The 23,179-nt window shown below is 43.0% G+C and overlaps 2 protein-coding genes across 2 annotated transcripts; one reads left to right on the plus strand and one right to left on the minus strand.

Moving 5' to 3' along the window:
* Positions 1-132: 132 nt before the first annotated feature.
* Positions 133-15,755, plus strand: LOC142585192 (uncharacterized). The gene is made up of 9 exons (XM_075695754.1): positions 133-1,701; positions 2,976-3,182; positions 4,012-4,350; positions 6,607-6,811; positions 7,776-7,907; positions 11,019-11,132; positions 11,211-11,292; positions 11,636-11,750; positions 15,612-15,755. Exons 1-9 carry the CDS (start codon positions 313-315, stop codon positions 15,693-15,695), a joined length of 2,667 nt encoding a protein of 888 aa, XP_075551869.1. The 5' UTR covers positions 133-312; the 3' UTR covers positions 15,696-15,755.
* LOC142585193 (5'-deoxynucleotidase HDDC2) lies at positions 15,051-23,163 on the minus strand. The gene is made up of 6 exons (XM_075695755.1): positions 22,874-23,163; positions 22,230-22,360; positions 20,271-20,373; positions 20,143-20,211; positions 19,359-19,497; positions 15,051-15,936 (listed from the first exon to the last, which is right to left on the minus strand). The coding sequence occupies exons 1-6, from the start codon at positions 22,928-22,930 to the stop codon at positions 15,851-15,853; spliced, it is 585 nt and encodes a 194-aa protein (XP_075551870.1). The 5' UTR covers positions 22,931-23,163; the 3' UTR covers positions 15,051-15,850.
* Positions 23,164-23,179: the final 16 nt, after the last annotated feature.

Genomic DNA, 23,179 nt, shown 5'->3' on the forward strand with positions numbered 1-23,179 from the left:
CTGGCGCTGACAAAAGAAAAACCTTTCGTGTTTAGTAAATATAAATAATTTAGTATTCAAATTTATTTGTACAATTTATACTACACGTGTTTAAATTGTTTCTTTGCGTGCACGCGCAGGTTTTGCGGCCCCCTTCAACATGGACCCTGTCATAAGTGCGAATGTTGTGCAAAACGAAGTTTAGTGTGTGGTATTTGTCCTAGTGCGAGTCCTCGCGCGCGTGTCATGTAATGCGAAGAAAATATAAATACTTTTGTAAGAGTCCTTTGATGTTTTCGCCTAACGCAGCCTGCCAACGCGAGCACGCCAGCCATGTACTACGCTAGGCTGAATGTAACCTCCAGCGTTGTCTTCGCGAGACGTCTGCTCTGCCGGCTGTCGGCGGGTGCTCTAAGGACTTCCTACTGCCGAACCTTATCGCAGGCGAAAGGCCTGATTGAAGATGATAAAGCAGGTTCGTCATCGCTTAGCTACAAAGATTACGTGCTTGAACCAGCAGGAGTACACCGGGACGAATTCAAGAAGCGCTTCCATGCGTGCCGGTCCGTGGATGAGGTGTTGCACCTTGTCTTTGCTGGGGAGGATTCGAAGCCCAAGAAGCCGCAAGATCTTGTCGCCTCTGCCGAGGCGCTTGTGAGGATTCAATACCGCATACTGAGCAGTTTTCAGTGGGCTTACCGTGATAGCAAAGTCACAATGCGCGTCCAAGCGGCTGCTAACTCGGACACTGTTGACATGTTTCTGTCCCTCCATCACCACCCGTCATTTGCCGTCCTTCTAGATGAAATAGAGAAGAACATGGAGTGTTTCACTTCTGAGGAGGCAGTCCATCTCCTGGACGCTCTGCTCAAGCTGTGCGTTCCGAAATACCACGACGTACTCGTGAAACTACAAGAACGTTGCATCGTGGAGCGTGAAGCGTTTGATCTAGTGGGGCTTGTCAGGCTGGCCGAAGCGTCCAACTTCCTGAAACGTAACGGATTCGTCCTCAGCGGTCTCGTGTGCTCGCTTGTCCAGCGGACGTTCGACACGATCCCATTCACGTACGATTCTTACAGGAGCGTAGCGGCAATATTGTGTCACGTTGCGTATTTCTTTTCCTGCGAATACGTGGACTTTGTACTCGATAAATTGACTGCTATGCTCTCCTCCTTCCGAGACAACGTTTCGCCGTCCGATTCGCTCCTGGTCCTAGAGGCGGCGGTCCGGTTCTCGTCGGGTGACGCGCAGAAACTGAAGCCATTTCTCGACCACTGCTTGCTGAACTGTGCCAAGCTTTCAATGAGCGAGCTTTCAAAGCTGTTGCGATTGTGCAAGCTACGTCATTTGGAAGCTCCTTCGCTCTTTGAAAAAGCGAAAGAAGTAGCCATGCATCGTAAAAGCGAAGGTCTATTGCGGACAACAGACGTAGTTGATTTGATAAGCATCTTTGATGATGTTGGATGGAGTGACGGTCACCGAGAAGAGTTCACCGGACTTTTGGCAATACACATGCCAGACGTAGATGTCCTTCTGATCAAACACTTGGCTAGCAGCAAATTCCTGAAGGAGTGCAGAAGCAAAGAACTGATGAACTTGTTTGCGAAACGGTGGATGGAAAAGCTCCCCGACATTCTTAACACTGTTTCTGTGCTCAGTGCACTCGTCAGCCTTTACAACATGACTTTCCTGATATCGAGACACGCAAGAGAAGTGCTTGAGGTACCTTGCCAATCCATAGCACACTATGCGAGGGTGCAGTAGCATCACCTCCCTGATCCAGCCAATGCATTACGACCATTCATTGGTGTAGGGACACGCACATCATTACCATAAATTGCTTATTACCACTTTTGTTGAGTTAACTCGTGAACCTTGTAAACAACCACTGCATGCCCGAGGTATTTTGTATACAGGAAAGTGGGTATACTAATGTCTAGTGCAGATTTATTATTTTTGGCAACTCACTCTGCTAACGAATCACTCTGCTTCTCATGACATTGCCGTGTGACAGTCACCAATGGTGTTAGGCACTTTTGAGATTTATGGTGCCCAAGGCTGCCATTGGAGGCCTCAGAAATACGGTGACCGTTACAAAAACACTATGCTTGTTGGTAGCTTGCCGAGTGCACGCATGGAAACATGAGCAGCACTAAATTTACAAGCATGCCTTAATATGTTGTTAATATGCGAACAATGGGATCACATGAGATTTGCAGACTGGCTTGTTGACGGCAATCCAGCCAAGACAAGTCACTGGTGAAGGCATACATACGCAACTAGAATAATATAGGTCGGCAAAATAAGCCGATACTTGCTCATGTTCACTCACCAATATGTTTTGAGGCTATGTACACACTCGCACTCTTGTGCACTCACATTCCTACTTGCACCTACTTATACACACGAGCACTCACTTGAATTCATAGTCATTTCTGTGCAAACTTAACAGCACCCACTTAAGCTCATCATTGCATCCGCACTCTCTCACATACATACTCACTTCCAATGACACTCAGCAACAGTCACTCGCATATGTCCTCTCGAAATTACCATCACTGATTTGTTCATACTCGCATTAACCGGCACTCACTCCTGTTCATACTCGCATTCACTCACTCCCTTCGTCACTGATGCTTTATCTCACCTGTGAAATCATAGTGGAGCCAGCATAAGTCAGTGTACTCGGGAGTGAGCATGCCTACGTAGGACCTGTGCAATGTGTTTTTTCGAGTTGCTCTTGCCGAGTATTTGACATGTTTGCAACAAGAATGCATATTTTGAGCTGCAAGCAAATATTTGCTTTGCTGTAACAAATATTCTTTCATATCTCACCTTTTCACATTTGTTACAGCAGTTGAATTTCTATTGAACTAAACCATGGACAACCAAACTTTACTTCGTTATATATGGTAATTCATTATATCGAGGTTTAGCTATATAAATATGTGGAAAAGTTGCCATCTAGATTACTTTTTTTTTTTCCTCTCCCTCAGAGGTGCTTGGTACAAGAGTTGAAGCACGGCCAGTTTGCACTAAACCCTGACAAGGCAACAGTGTGCTGCGGTTTTCTCTTCAGGTTTGGCAGCACAAGGTCGAAAGAGTGTGCACTGGAGACCATGGAGCGTATCAAGACACAGCTGTCACCTTTGCAATTCTTCTTCTTCTTTTACAATCAGAGTTTTCAAGACGAGTTTTCATATGTGAGTATCCCCAACGATATCCTGCTAGCCCGTCACTTGTTCTGCAATGTGGCTCACAATCTTTGCTCTTGCCTTTCTTTTCAAAAAGCTCCACCTTCATTGGTATGGTGTACTGTCTTGATATTATCTTTTATTGATGCTGTTGTTCTTGTTTGAGCATGTGGTTGTTTAAAGGCATACTGATATAAAATTTTCAACTGTTCAATTTTCTCGTTAAGTAGGAATCCTAGACCTCTAGCCTCTATAAAGATTACTGGCAAGCTTACAGTACACTAAAAAATTTAATACAGCAGCTTTTCCACAGCCAGTCTCACTCGTTTCTACTATGTCGTGTCGTCACAATGCAAAAAAGGGGTACGTGGGAGCAGGACATTCCGAGGTTCTGAAACTTGCACTGGCTCACTCATTTGGCTGCTGTGCTCCTATGTTGGCCCTCACTATGAGTAGCAGCATAGGAGGTGACCAAGCGGTGGCAAAGCTTGCGCTCATGACCAAAACATAATATGTTGCCTACTGGAAGCACTGAGGTACACAATTAATATGCGAGTTGGCTTAACCTGATGTCCACAAGTTGTTGATCTAATGCCTGAAGTAGTTATTCTGTAGGAAGTGTCCCAGACCAAAAACAACTGCACTGTGAAATTTGTGGAGTGGGATTTCTATGACCGGACTGCTTCTGTTACTGCCACAGTGCATGCCAAATGTGAAATGTGTTATAGAAAACTTTTCGTAGGGAGAACTTTGCTGTAGTCATTTAGGTGTCTTGAACTTTGTCTGGCACTAACCGTTATCACATATCTCGTTTCCTTTCGGTAATTGCTCATGATAGGAGCGCGACCTCCCGCACGTCTGGTACAAGAGTGTTATTGAAAGACACCAGGAGATTCCAAACTTCCACATTGCCTCAAGCCTGATGATGAAGTTCTTCCCAACCGGTGGCAGCAGGCAGCAGCGGTGGCAGATTTCCAAGGCAGATGCTCGGCTCTGGGCAGATATTTTGGAGGCTAGTACCCCAGTCCTCAACAACTCTACTTTCCGGCAGGTGCTCCAGTGCATACTGGGACACCATTTGTACGTGCCTGCGACCCTTGAGGTTTTGTGCGAGTCCGCGCTGAAGAAGAGCCTCAAAGTACACCTTGCAATGAAGTTCACTGCAGCCTGTGCCAAGGTTTGTTTGTTTATATTTCTGTCAAACCTGCATACACTGTGTATTTTCACACTTGCAACCAACACAAGCAGAGGGGAAAAAAGAGGCCCTCTTGCTAATCTATGTGAACTGTTAGTAGGCACACATCAAGAATGGCATCAGCCAAGGGGGTTTCTAAATACAATCTTTAGCTGAAGCTGCAGTCTTCATAGTGATTTCTCAAATCTGTAAATGCTTACATGAAGACTGTCAGAGACTTCAAGTAGGCTATCTGCCAGTTGCTAAGGCACCCAGAAGATCTAGCTAGGTTCATTACGTCTATGGTAATGAATATTAACTTTTAAGGTTTTGCTAGGCTCATTCGGGCTGCTCACCAATGTGTATACAAGGTCCGCTCAGTTCCTGCAAACTTCCATTTTAAAACGTCATCTTGTCTGGCTGTGGCTATCGTTTGAAAATTCTCCTGTCCACGTTCATTGCGTGCATTTATGCAGATGACATTTAAAAATGGTGAATGCTGATGGGAGAGTACAGCATGGGACAAGTTTGTCGCTGGAAGTTCATTAACATACAAAGATAGAACACTGATATTATGTGAGTTTTGCCTTCAAGTGCAGCTTCACAACGTTTTGAAGAGCATTGCTGTGAAGCTACATTTAAAACTGACTTTGCTCGCAAACGCAATGTGCATTGCCCTGAAGTTGCACCACACTTTAAAGCTTTGACAGCTATGTGCACCAGTATGAATGACAACACCTAATATGCTTTCAAGTAATGATTTGGACAGGCGTGTGACATGAAGCCTTGCTTTCTGCTGCCTGCAACATCTTGGAATTAAAAATATGCTGCATGTCACTATTCTAATTTCAGTGCAAAAGCAAGAAAAATTATGAACTTTGAATGCAAATCTTGTGTTCCCTTTCATATTGGCGTATTCTATACAAAGTAAAATCAGGGTCCTGTAATACAGAACTCTGGTAAAATTGTTCTTGGTTCACTGAGTGCTGCTTTGTGCGGATACTTGTGCAGGGTTGTGTTGAGGCTTGTTACGTGCAGTTATTTATGCCCATTATTATTCCATTTTTTCCCTGTTTAGGAGGCTGTAGTTGGGAATCCAAGATATGAACTGTGTGTGTGTTATATGTGCAAAAATGTGGTATGTGTATTACTAAAGCAGTCACTTGGTCATGATGTGAAGCTCCTCTGATGCTTCTGTCACTATAAAGCCACGACAAGTTTAATTTTTGGGCCTGGTGTGACAAATGTGATGGCTGCCCACAAGAGACTAGTTTGGTCAAGATGCAATGTTACGTGTACACATACACCAAGACATACTGTTGTCAACCAGACAGCACAGAAGAAAACTACACTGTAGTCTTAAAGGGACGCTAAAGGCAAATACAAAGTCGGCGTGTACTGTTCAAATACCATTCCAGAAACCTCCCAACGCTTGCTTCGTGCCAAGCAAAGACTTTGTTTACGAGAAAATTGCATCTGAAGGGTCCAAATACCTTTCTCAAAATTCAAATCTGCCGCCGCCCAGCCGGGGGAGGGGTGACATTGCATACACCCCTAGTCGGTGAGTAAAACAACTCCCGACAGATGACTGTACCGTCTATAGAGATTAGTAAGAGCAATAGAAATTAGTAAGAGGCGATTGGAAGATTGTTGGAAGAAAAGTGGGGAAACAATAAAAAACAGAGACGTGCAAAAACAAGGTTCACAATAGGGGGTCAGAAAATTTGGCTGTGGGAATTCATCGCGGGGTTTCTTTTCCTTCTTTTTATTTTCTTTTTTAGCCTAGTTGGGGCATTAGGCAGTATAATAGCAAGAGCTTGGTGGCGCAACCCACTGCCCCGTTACAAAGGGGACGCTCATAACATCCATCCATCCATCCATCCATCCAGAGTGGTGGATTCGCTGCTGCAGCTGATTTTTGGTAAAGTGGCGTAGACCATTCGGGCATCTGCGACATCACATCAAGTTGAATTCTCTGCTACTCGCAATTTGTGCAAGTTTCGCGAGCCAGCAAAACCAGCACAGCACTATGCGATAATGAAACTACAGAAACGCAAAGTGAGGGTAGCGCAGAGTCGATGAAAATGATGGTCAGCAAAGTCTGGCAGGGTTTGCTAAGAAAGGTCGCCTATTTTAAAGAAACATTGAACTGCATAAATGTAATGTGCTTGCTTGAGACCTTATAATAGACATCTTTGTGTTGAAATTTCTGTGGTAACATTGTAATTTTTTTTCTCACCCTTTCTCTTCAAACTAAAGGTGAACTACAGGCCACAGTGCTTCGAAGAACTTGGAAACCTGTACGCCAACCACCTAGTCGAAATTGCAGAAATGGGCGAGTTGCACGTCATGGACGTACTTCGTTTTTCTCACAGCCTCTTGCACTTGGACTGCTTTGCGGAGCGATTAGTCCGCAAGATTTTCAGCATCAGCTATCTGCAGAAGCTGGACAGCTTCATAAATGGTATGTTCATGACTATTGTATGCACTGTTCTTAAGTGATAACTCCACAAGTTTTAGTCACAGCCTGCATCACCAAGTAGAGGCGCAAGAGAGATTGAAGTGCAAAGAGTGAATATTTTTATCTATGATGACCACATACAACTTGTAATTAGTGTTGCCTTTAGAAGCCGACTATCCTGGAATCCAGATTTTCGTATTAGTGCAAGCAGGGTCTTTGTATTGCAAAATGTGACTACAGAGCTTTCTTTTCTTTGCAGTCCTTTAGCTAAATATCTTCATCACCTGTGTCATTTGTTGCTGCCTATGGAATGGCCTGGTTTCCCACCTTATTATACTTCTTTTTCTCTGTTATTTGCTACTTATTTTTGCACTTTCTAGCTTGTTAATTTGAATTACTTTCAAACAATGAAGAGCATCGCCTGTTATACTTTAGTCACATAGGCAGGGCTCTACATTTAGAACCCAACATAATCCATGGTTTTGTATACTTACCGGGTAACAGGCTTTCTTTTGACTATGTCTTATGCTCAGACTTCTTGTAGCAGATATGATCACTGTGATCATCAATGCTCTTATCGTGGCTCCACGAAAAGTTTTCATGTTAGCCAAAGATGCCCAGTGTAAAGCACTGAGAGCTGAACATGTGTGTGAGAGCTGTTCATAAGAGTTCTGTAGCCAGCTATCACTCTCCGGAGTTCATTTATGCATTGGGCAAGGCTTAACAGATTCTTGCTCTGAGCTGTTAAGACTGTTCGGGTTTACTTCAGCACATTGATGAGGATGATGATAATAATCTCAAAAGAACAGCTCCATTTTTGGAAGCATCAGAAACAGAAATAAAAAACATTGCTGCGAATAATGCCTCATCTTTTGCTGGTGTCTTATTCTTTCTCTTCTGATGATGCATTTAATCAAGGAATCTGCAGCATGTCTTGAGGGCTTGTCTATTGGTCTTTGTATTGCAGAGCGTCCAGAAATGAAGGACAACGTTGACCGAATGTTGTTTGAATGCAACCGGTGTGTTGAGCTCCAATGCCCTGAACTCGATGTTCCTTGGATGTGGTCTGCACCTCCTTCAGCAATCGAACGCAGTTCTTGTGAGTGTGACATCAGCCAGTCTGCTTATTTCAATGTAGTTCATGCCGACTGTTTTAAAGGGGCCCTGAGCCACTTTTTATTGAAGTGGAGAAAGGCATTTGAAGTGCAAATAGGCTATCTACGAAGTACTTTGCCATAAAAAGTAGTTCAGTGTGTTCGGCAGAAGCGGAGTTTTTGGCAACCAAACATGGCCTCCTCTGTGCTATCGATCCTTCTTCGATGCCTTGCACTGTGAAGGCTATGGTGCAGTGGGATGTGCCCACAACGCTCCGCCTTCTAAGTGTCACCATGGCGTGCAGTTCAAATTTCATTTCGGATGTTAACGTAGATGCCATGACTTCCACCTTTGGTACCTATGACGCACTGAACATAAGCCAAACTCGGTTGTCCTCAGCGAGCCACAGTGCGCTTAGTAATGCAGACCTGTGGTGGCACCCTGCGGCAGCAGTGTTATCTATGCTATGCAGCCGACTACAGCTTGATGTTAGCTATCGGTCAATAGCAGCCGTCTAAGGGAATGACTAAATAAAGCGTCCGATGACAAAATGAAGTGTCCAGTAAAGAGTGAGGACAGGGCCTTCTGTTGAAAAGAGAGCATTTGAGAGAAAGGTGTCTTAGCGATCCACTTGTGAGCTCCACGCACCGTGTACAACAGCAAAAATTGGCTGAGATGTTCTCAGTAGCGTGTGCTACCCGCGGACTATGTTATTTCACCAAGCCTGAGGGGTGGTTCAGGGCCCCTTTAAGTCTCAGTACAGTCGTACCCATTTATAACAATATTCAAGTGCCACGAAAATTCCATTGTTATAATCGATAATTGTTATAACCAGGACCAACTGTGAGGGCCCAGAAAGCAATCTGGGAGCAGCACCGGCAGCATTGTCAGTGCAGTTGGCATGGTCCATTCGTGTTTCTTAGGGTGGCATGGTGCAGAGCTATGGGTGCAGCCCATTCATGTTTGGAGGGGCGGAAGCACCACGGGGGAGTCACACGTGAGGCTGGCATCCATCTCTCATGAAGAGAAGCGCGTTGTAGTAGTTGGGGTGGCGGGCAATCGTGCAGCAGCTTGCATTTTTTTTTTTACTTTTCAAGGATTTCACATTCCATTACCTTTCGGCACGGATACTCAGCAGCCAGACTTAATCATTATAACAGATAATGTGGCATGGGGAAATTGTAGTAAGCAGGTTATTTCCCCATAGAAAACGTACAAGGGTTGACCATGCAGCAGCTTTTCATTGTTATAACCAATATATTGTTAAAACTGGTATCGTTATAAGTGGGTTCGACTGTATCATGTAAAAACCAGGTTCTTGCAACACCATCGCATACATGCCTTATGCTGCCTCTTCTGTTTTCTGGTAATTGTGTCTAAATCAACAGCTGCGGCTAACTTGCTGTCTACCACTAACTACTACTACTAACTTGTTGTACTACTTCACTGGCATATTCAGTTCCACTCAAAAAAAAAAAGCCACGACTTCAACTAGCATGGGAACCGTGATGGTGTAGTGATGTTCTCGTTGCCCCTGTCAAGTCATTCAAAGCAAAGCTTTCTTTGCCTACCTGCGCAGCATTTGATGTGTCATTTTCATTTGTCTCGGTGAGTAAAGTGGCCCCATCCTAGAGAGAGTGTGCGATGGCGCTGGGCCAAGGATCGTTACAATAGACAACATGGCTGTCGAGGTTCTCGCACAAATGGCATTGACTATATTAAGAGAGACATTTCAAACCATACAACAGCATGACATAAAAATGAAGCATCCGCAACAGCATGAAACTACAGTTCTGTGCACAAAACAGCCAGGCGTGTGTCATTGCATACGCTGTCGTACTTGTCTACTGTCAAGCCTGGAGAGTTATCATCACTGTCGCCATTGAGTGCACAAAGCTGGTTGTTATTCAGAGAGTTGTTGAGGTCTGCAGGCTACCTCTAAATGAAGTGTGCTCAAACCTTAATGTCTGCTTTTGGCACAGTTGGCACCACACTGGTACTCAGGTGAGGCAGCAGGGCAGGACAGCTGGCCATTAGAATAACTGGCCACAACTCTCCACTAGCACAGGGTTAACAGGCCAGTAGAACAGTAGGCCACCCGGTCTACAAAGCAGGCAGCACACCAGGTCATGAACTCCAGAACTGTTGATCAGCGATCTCCCAGTTGAGATACTGTTACTTGCTGTGTTGTGCGGCACACGGCTCTTTTGTGGCCATGTGGTGTGTCCTATTCTTTGTGCAGCGCGCAATCGACATCATGCTACAGTGTAATAGTAAACTGGGCCATTCCCAGAGGTGGTACAAAAACGAAAGGGCTGGTCTCAGAGACAGTGTAATCAAAGGTGGCGACTTGGTGGGCCGATGCTGATATCAAATTACAATATGTGTCCTCACAAAGGTTTTAATATGGTTTGTAGCACTGGTTGATTTTGGAGGCATTGCGATCAATGGTTTGGGTTGACTACAGTACTACAGTCGCTCAGGTGTAGCATGTGGACCTAGCTTTTTTGGCTCTTTCTCCAGTGTTTGCTCTCAGTGTCACCCTGAGTGGACGAAGCAGGGGGTCTCCTACTCAGCTAAGGGAAAGCATGAAGAACAGCTGTGACATTGGCATGGAGCAGTTTCAAGAGGAAGCACATGCTGGTTTATATGTGACTAGCGGTATTAAGAACTTCTTCCAACATCTTGATTGGGAGTTGTAATCAATCATGTCTTTGCAAGAGATGTCGACATGTTAATTACCAAGTGTTGCATTTCATACTTCAGCGCATACACCTGCACTTGCAATTCTACCTGCATGGTAGGACCAACTCGGTAGTGAGAGTATGGCGGGAGCCATTGAGAAACTTATTCCCACTGTGCACAGGGTCAGCGCAGTTTATTTTAATGTTTTTCATTGTGCCATATAATAGAAAAAATACAAAGTCCTATCAAGCCTATGAAAGAAAGTTGGCTAGAGGGAAGTATAAAAAATGAGACTGCTAATCGTTATTCAGAATTGTCTGTGTGGAGGAGGGTGTAAGAAGGTAAAGCTTCACCATAAAGAAAACATAGCTCATGATAATAGTGCTTGTAAGAGGATGGCTCTCTACACACATACCTTTTCTGTATGCAGGTGGCCCAAAGTGTGACAAGCTTTTTAGCATGGTTGAAGATGTATTGAGGGACCTAGCAGGAGAAGATGGGCTAGTACGTCCAAAGACACAGTCTCCATACTTCCACCATATTGGTACGGTTTCATAATTTGCTGAGTGATACTGAATAATATTGTGTGCCAGAATCAAAATGTACTTCGTATTATTTTTAGATTTCGAGTGCTATGCTGGAAAAGAATTTGGCTTCATTTCCCAGCACGATTTCAAAGCCAATCCTTGTCTACCAGTAAGAAGGTAACTGCCACTATTTTTCTCTTCCAGCATGCTTTATAGCTTGAAGTCAGAACTCCCGATTGTATGAGCAGCATTAGAGTCTAGTTTGCTAAGTTTCAGTGTATTAGTCTAGTTGTCAGTGTCACCGCATGAATGCTGCTAATTGTGATTAATGTGAACAGATTCTTCTTTGAAATTGGGATGAATCCTGCAACACTCGAATGAAGTATGCCTAATTGTCTCTGCACTAATTTTTCATGCCACATTGGTGATCTTGTGTGAAGTTCATTTTATAACTTGGTGCTTCGAGACAGCCTGAAAGCTGGTGCCTTCAACACTTCGCTTTCGCCATCAATTTTGCCAGGTTGGCCATCATGCTTTTAGGAGATGAAGACTACTGTAGCAATGAGAATCACTTGCTTGGACATATTGCAACAAAACTGCGGCAGCTGGAAATACTGGGCTACACTGTCATCAAGGTGAGTGGCTTATCAGTTATATATATAGCCAAGTACAATGCTCAGCTACTCAAATGCAACACTCGGAGCATGAATGGCTGCCAGCACTTCTTGTGCCATTGGTAGATGTAGGGGGAACTGAGCTGATGCATTGTGGTACATGGGGCGAGAGCGTTTATGATGCTTGGTGGCTGTATTTGTCCGCCCTCCCTAACACACACATTTTTACTTCTGTTGATAAAAGCATGGCCACAGTAATATAAAGTAACGTTACACTACTAAGTCTCAGGATTCTTAATTTTCACATCAAGGAAATGTGTCATTTGATTTTTGTATTCAAATATAAGCAACTGCTTCCACATCCCAAGCACGTGTACACACTATTTCTTGGACAGTTTGCAGCAAAAACCATTTAGAGGGCTTTCTTTGTATTTGTGTAGAGAGGCAACATGATAGGAAAAAGGCAAGTGTTGCGCTCTTACGAAAAGCACAGTTAGGGACAAGAAATTTAAGTCATGGGTCCCACAAGAAAGGTGAATATCTTTATGACTTAGGCACTTGGCCTGAAATTGACAGGCAGATGCTGTGGTCACACTCAAGAGTGAATGCAGCATTTCCGAATTCTAAGAAAGGTGAATATCTTTATGACCTAGGCACTTGGCCTGAAATTGACAGGCAGATGCTGTGGTCACACTCAAGAGTGAATGCAGCATTTCTGAATTCTAAGAAAGGTGAATATCTTTGACCTAGGCACTTGGCCTGAAATTGACAGGCAGATGCTGTGGTCACACTCAAGTGAATGCAGCATTTCTGAATTCTAAGAAAGGTGAATATCTTTATGACCTAGGCACTTGGCCTGAAATTGACAGGCAGATGCTGTGGTCACACTCAAGTGAATGCAGCATTTCTGAATTCTAAGAAAGGTGAATATCTTTATGACCTAGGCACTTGGCCTGAAATTGACAGATGCTGTGGTCACACGCAAGTGTGAGTGCAGCATTTCAGAATTCTAAGAAAGGTGAATATCTTTATGACCTAGGCACTTGGCCTGAAATTGACAGGCAGATGCTGTGGTCACACTCAAGAGTGAATGCAGCATTTCTGAATTCTAAGAAAAGTGAATATCTTTATGACCTACGCAAATGGCCTGAAATTCAAAGGCAGATGCTGTGGTCACACTCAAGAGTGAATGCAGCATTTCCAAATTCTAAGAAAGGTGAATATCTTTATGACCTAGGCACTTGGCCTGAAATTGACAGGAGATGCTGTGGTCACACGCAAGTGTGAGTGCAGCATTTCAGAATTCTAAGAAAGGTGAATATCTTTATGACCTAGGCACTTGGCCTGAAATTGACAGGCAGATGCTGTGGTCACACTCAAGAGTGAATGCAGCATTTCTGAATTCTAAGAAAGGTGAATATCTTTGACCTAGGCACTTGGCCTGAAATTGACAGGCAGATGCTGTGGTCACACTCAAGAGTGAATGCAGCATTTCTGAATTCTAAGAAAGGTGAATATCTTTGACCTAGGCACTTGGCCTGAAATTGACAGGCAGATGCTGTGGTCACACTCAAGTGAATGCAGCATTTCTGAATTCTAAGAAAGGTGAATATCTTTATGACCTAGGCACTTGGCCTGAAATTGACAGGCAGATGCTGTGGTCACACTCAAGTGTGAGTGCAGCATTTCTGAATCCTAAGAAAGGTGAATATCTTTATGACCTAGGCACTTGGCCTGAAATTGACAGGCAGATGCTGTGGTCACACTCAAGTGAATGCAGCATTTCTGAATTCTAAGAAAGGTGAATATCTTTATGACCTAGGCACTTGGCCTGAAATTGACAGGAGATGCTGTGGTCACACGCAAGTGTGAGTGCAGCATTTCAGAATTCTAAGAAAGGTGAATATCTTTATGACCTAGGCACTTGGCCTGAAATTGACAGGCAGATGCTGTGGTCACACTCAAGAGTGAATGCAGCATTTCTGAATTCTAAGAAAAGTGAATATCTTTATGACCTACGCAATTGGCCTGAAATTCAAAGGCAGATGCTGTGGTCACACTCAAGAGTGAATGCAGCATTTCCAAATTCTAAGAAAGGTGAATATCTTTATGACCTAGGCACTTGGCCTGAAATTGACAGGAGATGCTGTGGTCACACGCAAGTGTGAGTGCAGCATTTCAGAATTCTAAGAAAGGTGAATATCTTTATGACCTAGGCACTTGGCCTGAAATTGACAGGCAGATGCTGTGGTCACACTCAAGAGTGAATGCAGCATTTCTGAATTCTAAGAAAGGTGAATATCTTTGACCTAGGCACTTGGCCTGAAATTGACAGGCAGATGCTGTGGTCACACTCAAGAGTGAATGCAGCATTTCTGAATTCTAAGAAAGGTGAATATCTTTGACCTAGGCACTTGGCCTGAAATTGACAGGCAGATGCTGTGGTCACACTCAAGTGAATGCAGCATTTCTGAATTCTAAGAAAGGTGAATATCTTTATGACCTAGGCACTTGGCCTGAAATTGACAGGCAGATGCTGTGGTCACACTCAAGAGTGAATGCAGCATTTCTGAATTCTAAGAAAAGTGAATATCTTTATGACCTACGCAATTGGCCTGAAATTCAAAGGCAGATGCTGTGGTCACACTCAAGAGTGAATGCAGCATTTCCGAATTCTAAGAAAGGTGAATATCTTTATGACCTAGGCACTTGGCCTGAAATTGACAGGAGATGCTGTGGTCACACGCAAGTGTGAGTGCAGCATTTCAGAATTCTAAGAAAGGTGAATATCTTTATGACCTAGACACTTGGCCTGAAATTGACAGGCAGATGCTGTGGTCACATTCAAGAGTGAATGCAGCATTTCTGAATTCTAAGAAAAGTGAATATCTTTATGACCTACGCAATTGGCCTGAAATTCAAAGGCAGATGCTGTGGCCACACTCAAGAGCGAATGCAGCATTTCTGAATTCTAGGTTGCATGCTTCGATATAGTAGCAAGATAGCTATGCATTTGTGTTTGTGGCTGTTGCATGAACATCTGGAGTTTAGGCATTCCAAAAATATGTTATACACAATCATCAGTCCTGTCACCTCTACTTGCAGTGTGCACACACTCAAACAAATGCAGCAGTTACACATTCCTAGTTTGCATGGTTGCCAGTGTCCTTTAGGACTCTGTCATCTTAGTACTACATCTTGTTGAATTGCGCAGTTCAAGTGTCAACGTCAGCTTTGTACAAATTTCTTAACGGCAAAACAGCTGCTACTCAGTTAAGGCTTTGACATGTGAGCAAGATGTGAAAAGAAAATCATGGTGTTCAATAAAATTAAGATGAAATTTATTTCTGCATTTCATATGTGACAAATGCAACAAGCAACATTTTTGCACATAAAGTAATGGAGGGAAGTTGGTGTGTGTCCCGAAATCAGATTTTTCAGTGTGTGCCGCAAGATCAAACCAGCAGAAGCGAACGTGATGCAAACTTATGGGACACATTTCCTGTCAGTGTTATTTTTCAAATTACGTTACATCTGTGGGAAAAAATCTCTTCTGCACGGCTTTATTCTTGCAGATAGCAGAGGTGTCTAAACATGTTGAATGCGATATTCCAAGGATGTGTCATCAGCTGCCCACTCACGTGCCTCGTATTCCTTGTTACCTCGCATGATGACAAAACCCAACATGATTGTTCACTTCAATGACAAGATGGCCTTAGAGAAATCTTTGCTCCATGTTACATCGCACAAGTGTGGGAAAAGTGTTGAGATAGATTAAGAACAACAGCTTTTTTCTGTTTTCATCTTTTGCAGTTATGCCTCTCTTCTCTCTCGCAACAGCACCATTCTCAAGTTTCTGAATTTTCCCTTTACTCGTTCCAGGTGCCTTGTAGTGAATTTTCAAGCATAGGCATGGACTTTGAAGCGCAGAGGGAGTATTTGCAAGAAAAGATTTTCTCGGCATGACAAGAGCCAGCTTCGAGGTTTCATTGTACAGCGGATGTTTTATCACAGTCAAGATTTAGTCACGCTTGTAGAGTGTACAGTAATTTAATTGAATATACCCATCACATCTGATATAAGGTTTACGGCTGTCGTGCACGGTTGCATGGCTGAATTCTTCATGCTGCCTTCTGGGAAAGGTGAGTGGCCCTGAGCTTGTAGAGCTGCTCTACCCATGTCTTGACAATGCGGTGTTGGAACCTTCCTGCAAACAACGCAAAAGAATGAAGTGATGACCAGTCTAGCACAGTGGGGTACGACTCTAAGCAGGTCAGTGCTTACGGGTGTGCAGAGCAAATATAGTAGAGTGAATCCTTATTTATTTATTACCGTCAAGGCCCGGAAACATTACAGGGGGAGTGGTGAAACGGGAAGCATAACAATGAAATAAAGTAAACAACATAACATATGTACTAATAATTCCCAACCATAAAATGTTAGCTAATGCCCTCTGAAAGAGTTTGTTGTCAGAAATGGCAGCAGTGTCTCTGGCATGGTAGTTCCATTACTGCTATGTTCTGGGGGGGAAAAAAATACTGAGTGAAAGTTTTAGTGTTCCCTTATTGGATTCCGACATCCTTGATGCAACATGACACATTATGGGGTTGAAAAATGAAGTTACCATGAAGGGAAGAATGGTGACAAAACTTGTGATTGTTCTGTGTAATACAAGGACTAGATTAACCTTGATTGAGGTTATGCTAGCGGTACGGTTATAACTTGAAAATATGAATTGCTCTGAATTATTTTGGCAAATTATTATAACAGGAAAATGAGTTTTTTTTTTTTTTGTAAGCAGTAATTTTTTTAAATGTGGAAAGGCTGTAAGAAAGCCATAGTAATGTTGGAAGTGCACTCCAACGGAGTGGAAGCTCACAAAACATATACGTAGTACTGACACAAACACGTGCTACTAGTATTGTTCAGTATATAGGTATTGAAGGTTGTGACTGCTTTCTTATAGGTTTTGGGCAGATGTTCTTTGTAAAAAAAAAAAAAAACTGCCACTAAAAAGCCAAATACCACAATTGAATGGTTGAAAGTTCTTGCACATTGCAGAGCTAGATTTACAAAAGCAGCTTTAAAGTGACACTTTCTTTGCCTAGCCCTGCAATGGTTTTGCATCATTCAGTTGGCCGGTCAATCCAACAGTCATTAGTTCGCTGGATGAATTTGTGTACATACATGTATGTGCACTGGATGCCAGCTCCAGCAAATCAGCCTAGCTTAGCACTGCGTGTTGACTGGCAAAGTAGTGCTACTCAGTGCACTTTTGTTCTGCGTAATCAAACAATATATCACGACATGGAAACTGTACTTGTTTCATAAGTATCTCTGATGCACACAGACTTCTTAGTGGAATAGTGCATGATATTTAACAGTTTCTTTAATTTTTCTTATATTAAGGCTACTTGTTCCCTGATCAATTGAATATGTGCCACCACCAGCTTACACAGCATGGATTTTAACCAACAAGGTAATGCCAGTGAGGACACCTCTGTTCTGCTTAAGCGGACAATAAATTGCCACAACCTGTCAGTATAATGTCAGCTTGTAGGTGTGTCTAAAGCATGCAGACCTCTTACTGAAATAGCCTAAGATTTTCAGTGACTTCTTTGAATTTCTTATATTTGTGCCACCCCTTTCTTGGGCCACTTGCCCTGTGCCAGTTCTTGGCCAATCCTCCCAGAACTTACAGATTATATGCCATTGTCACACAAAGGACATAATAGTCCTAAATCTGTGCATACACCTCTGCTCACCATGCTTCCCTACGAAAGACATCAAATATCACCTTCGCCCTTGTGTCATCGCTACGCCTTGCATTACAGCACAGCTTGTTGACCATGTGGTGCACCAACATTGTGTGAGAGTACATGTTGCATTGGATGCAAATAAGGGCATCTGTACATATTACAGTTAGTTTAATAGCATTTAATTAGCCGCTTCACACAGATTCCAACCTGTGCATTGTATCTGCGTAACTTTTTCTTTGCACCCAATGAACGCTTCTTTCCCTCTGGTTTACTAAATAGTACTGGGGGGGTATTCTGCAAGTGTCCACCTAGTGAACATGTCCATTTTGTCTGTTGCTGAAGTTCTGATTGGCTGGGGACGCCTGTCTCCTGACACAGACGTGTCCACTAGGTGGACACTTGCAGAATAATCCTCGTTCCCCCCCGCCCCCCCCCCCCGTGGTCTATACTACATGTTTTATTTATACAAGTACCTGCAGCACCACAAGGGCATTATTGCAGGGGGGGATAAATTGAAGTAATAATGAACATGTGACAAAAACTTAACACAGCTAAGCACGGGTGGTAAAAGTAACAAAATACATAACATCGATGAGTCATCTCGACGGCAAAACAGTCTTCAGTGAACTGCGGTGCCAAATTGAAACACAGAAATGGAAAGGGTACACTATTGCATGAAGCGCAATGCCAGCCAAATGACATAAAGAAAACGGGATGATATTATACTACAGCAGACTGCGTGACAATAAAGACAGAAACTCTGAACACGTTTTACATTCACCAATGCCAGTGTGTCTATTCCAAGCCTATTCCAGTGTGCAGAAGCATGCAAAAAAAAATTAATTACAGTAGGCATCAGTACGACAGCGCATTTCAAGAACTTTCAGCTTGTGACCACATTGTTTAGAGAGGAAGTGGGGAGGGAAAATGTACAAGTTCTTATTTATTCCTGTGAGATCAGAGTAGATTCGGAAAAAAAGTTCTAATTTTGCAGTTAATCGGCAGTGTGCTAGTGTTTTCCAACCAAGGTCTTTTTTAACTAGTGTAATACTGCTATGGAAGTTATAATTACCAGAAACAAATCTTGCAGCGCGGTTTTGGACGCATTCAAGCTTTTCTATAAGTTTAGAGCTTTGAGGGTCCCATACCTGGCAAGCATATTTGAGTACCGGATGAACATTTGTTATGCAAAGCAGTTCTTTTACTTTCTCATCTTTCAGCAACTTTTGTTAAGCTCAACTTGAGGTAAGTCAAGCAGGTTTCTTTAAGGTCTCTGCATGTCCTACTCAAAGGAAGTGGCCATCTTAAATTTTGTAGCACCCATCTCTGATGCACTTCCTCAACGAAATGTTTAACCAAATTTACTATGCCACCAGGAGGATGTGTGCACACAGGCTGAAGAAATTTAGGTTTTATTGGGTGAACTTGCACCAGATAAGGAAGCAATGCAGTCCAACAGTGGTGATAGTGACAGCATGGTTGGTGGTTGTAAAATTGAATGACACAGTTTACAACCAGCACCTGTTTATGCTGCAGATTGACTGCCGGTGATCGCTATAGCTCAGGAAATTACAACATGGCGAGACAGGCCTGTTTTTCTATAAATGAAGGTGATAACAAAGGTAGTACTGCAGACAAAACAACAGTGCAAAGAAAAATAAGGCATGTGGCAGTATGCATATCTGGGCCGCAATTTTGTAGCAATGCTTTCCGCTCAATTCTGTGCCACTCTTATCATACACCGATTACGGCCAGCTGATCCCATTGATAATGCGGACAGTACTGACAAAGCGCGAAGAGGAACACAGTCAGAAAAGGCATCACTACAAAATTGTAGCCCGAGTCATCACTGGCACAAAATGCAAATTACCATTCGTGCTGTCGAAGAATTCCTGTAGCCTCCCAGGATCCTGCATTTCAACTTCATACTCATGGGCCTGCAGGATCATGTCAAACATGTCCAGATCCTTGACAACCTTGGACTCTGGTGAATTCTGGGCTTCATATTCCTTGTAAGAGAAATAATAAAACGATACAGGGGCACTTTGCTACTCTGATTTGATACTCTACACAAAATGCATTTGCGATTGGCTATAAAAATTGCCTTTTAATTATAATGAGCACCAACGGCAATACTATTGCCTTTTTACCGTGGCCTTTTATTCAATCAGGATACATAACTGCACTATACAAAATTAATCTATTAGTCAGGCTTTTATTTTGCTCATTAGGGAAGCTATTCAAATCTCAAACTGCTTCAGTGAAGAAGCATGAAAAAGAAAATTCCATGTTTGCATGGTTCACTACAAATGACATCTAAGCACCTAAGCGAGTGGGTGCTGCATCATTATACAGCATAAGAATCGGTGGCAGCTTTGTAGCAATTCTATGGTAGTGTAGCCTTTATTATGTACTACAGACTACCACATTCACAGATGTAGTACGACAATGTTATGTTACTCAATGCATGACTGAAATTTTAAAACGAGATCACTGCAGACACACATAAGCACTTACTCACACCTATGCATGACTTGTTTTCATAATATTTATTGCCATAAATTTAACTGGTATTATTAGTCATATTTAGCAGTCTACATTTTGTTTATCCTCTCCATTGTTCTTGTAACTGCTTAAATGATGTTATAACTCACCTCCCAGAGACTTCTGAACTCAGTGGCTGACACATTGTCAACTAGCTTTCCCAAACAGTTCATAGCGTCCTGCAACGACAAGGCACCATGAGCACTGCAAAACGGAGATGTTGTACACACTATCATACCGACTCTCGTCTATACTTCTCTTCCTTGCTGACTCCGCATGTTGGCGTGATATCTCCCACGATACACTCCCCCATATCATGAACTAGGGCCATTCTGATACACCTGCAAAAGGAACACTGGCATCATCCTCGGAGAATAAAGAGTGCACCTGGAAACATATATGACCCTTCCCAGTCCGAATTTTTGCTGGAGTGAGAAATTTGTATTTTATGCATCTAAATGACAAAGACGGGCAAGAATTAAAAAAAGAAATCTTATTGCACTTTTCAGCAACATATCAAACTCTTTTCTCGTGAATCGTCAACAACTCGAGGCTTTGGAGGCAATGTATGGTTCTTTGAACTCCTTATTTCACAATCGTAACTGCGTTAAGCACAGCCACAAAGTATTTTAAGACCATTTTTGTGCTGCACAAGGCAAGTGATATGCCTTGGGCAGCATGCTTCAAGGGTACTGCCCAGATGCCCGACTTAAGCGGGATGCAACACATTGACATTTAGAAAATATTGGGAAGAACCACGTTTATCTCCAGCACTAAATTTGAAAAGTTATGCAGTTACAGTTGCTGATGCTCAGGTTCCTAAGATAACTTTTGGCGTTTCTTTTTCTGCATGGCCACATATTTGTTGAAAGTATTATGATCCCCACAGAAACTGTTGGCCAGGAAAGGGATAAGCAAATGACACTAGCAGTACGATCGATAACCGCCAAAGAATTCAGCACAGGCTTCCACCCACAAAACTGCAATGCATCTGCTCTCTGTGCACCTGCGAAACAGTCCCCAAGGGATGCCAATATTAAATGATTGCCTCCACCATAGCAACACGAAAGAGAGCTAATGCAGTTGGCTGATGCATCTATGGAAATTCTTATAGTTGGACAGCAATGTATTTGTCTTGGCATTCTTAGGTTGTTGGCGACTGTAGGTACTATAGCCTTATGCTCCCTTTCTTGGCAGGCAAATCTGCAAAACCTATGCAGGTAGTGCAGTCGTAGAAGTGTGATTTCGTGCATTTTCCAGTGTGCTTGTTTTTTATCTGTGGAGCTTTATACGAAATAACTGCTTTATATATTACAGCTACAACTTGTGGAAAATTTCAAGTTATGTGGATCTAATGAAAACAGAACAGTGCTCAGAAAACGCTGCTTCTATTTATTGGCAAACATCACATCTCATGGTGGAACAACTGAAACAAAGAACACTCAGTATTTCTATAATGACACTCAACTTCATACAACTTGATGTTCACAACTCCAGGGGAGGGGGGGATTCTGTAAAAGTCCACCTAGTGGACTCTTACAAAATAAATACCTCCCCCCCCCCCCTGATATTTTGTTTTCATTTGATCCACCTTATATATCTGTTTAACTATGTGCCTCCAGTGTGTGAAGCTCTACGGTTTTATCATGCGAGCTAGCGGTGCGCTGTGGCCGCTGGAATGTATCGCTCGGCTTGACTAGTGACAAGTAGGTTCAGATCTGTGGCACCTAAGTGATAATTACATCATATTTTGACACATAAAGTATGACACCTAACACTGCATCAATTTACATGAGCCATACATGCTTCTTAAATTTAATGTGAAACCAGTCCACATCTCTGCAGCAGCTCGCTTCGATGATGAAGTGCACATTTTTTTTATTGTGATTTTAAGACACTAAAGGCGACTCTTGCGGAAAGTGAGCGAGAATGCTGTCGCCGTAAAATAGCTTTGTAAGTATAGTTACAATGAAAACATAGAGCACTGTCTTTGCAGATGCAGTTATGCTTGAGTTTCATCTTCCAGAGCTGTTGCCTCAAGCAACAGTTAGCCTGCACACACAAGTCCCACAAACCAAGCAATCCTGGCCCATTAGATATGTATATGATCATTTGCCTGTATAATCGAGACTAAAGCATGAGCTTTTACAAGTCATGCCTGCAGAGAATGCCATTTAGTGACAATGTGAATGCATACTTATCCTTGTCAACTCCAGCTTCAGGATCATTTCCAATCATCATGGCCATTATTGACATTCTGTACATGTGTCCCGAGATGCGTTCAGGGTCAGGTACACCTCTCAACACCCAGCCCGTCCGCCTGATGCCCTGGGTGTTTGGCGGGTATTGACAGTAAGACAACGACACTTGGCAAGCTTTAGCACATATTTCTTCAGCTCGATGACACTGGTTTACGTTTTGTCACCTTGTTCAATCACTGCACTTTTAGTGAACAGTAGAACCACCCACTCGCTCTACGAGAAACTTGCAAGAAAGCTAAATTATTTCCTCGATGGCACTGAGAAAACCAAGCTACTGTTTGCATCCAATAAAATATATTCACTTTTTTTACGATTTTGCTTGGTTGGCGCAGCTTGGCCAAGTCATCCAACCGCAAGAGCATATCTGGTTATTTATGCAGACGCAATGTTTAAACTACTGTAAAGCTGCTGACAAGATTTTTTACTGATACATAGCCCATGAATATAAGCATTTTCACTGACACACGTTCACCTGTACAGTACCGGCAGCGACGTGAAGGCTGCACAGCATTTTATGCACCAAGCAACGTAATGTAATTCAGCCGAAACTGCTATATTTCCACAAGGATTAAAAGAGCACCTTCAGCTTGCCGATGAGCATAAAGTACGACAATGCGTTCGTCGTCGCGTTTTCCATGATGCACAATCACCAGCACAATGTCCAGGCCACAGCGAACCGACTACGACTTCAGAGCATCAAAGCAGCAGGTGCGTTTTTTTTTCAATGCCGGCGCTCAGCAAACGTGCGAACTCGGCTGGTGGGAGAGATAATCACTGAGATAGTGATAAATGATTAACTCCTGCAAACATCGACACGAAGGAGCTAAAGCTAAACTAAGAAGAAAGTACCCGCGGGGAACTACAAAAACACGCGCTGGCAGCAGCA

The sequence above is a fragment of the Dermacentor variabilis genome, chromosome 6 (assembly GCF_050947875.1).
Source record: "Dermacentor variabilis isolate Ectoservices chromosome 6, ASM5094787v1, whole genome shotgun sequence".
Classification (NCBI taxonomy): Eukaryota; Metazoa; Arthropoda; class Arachnida; order Ixodida; family Ixodidae; genus Dermacentor; species Dermacentor variabilis.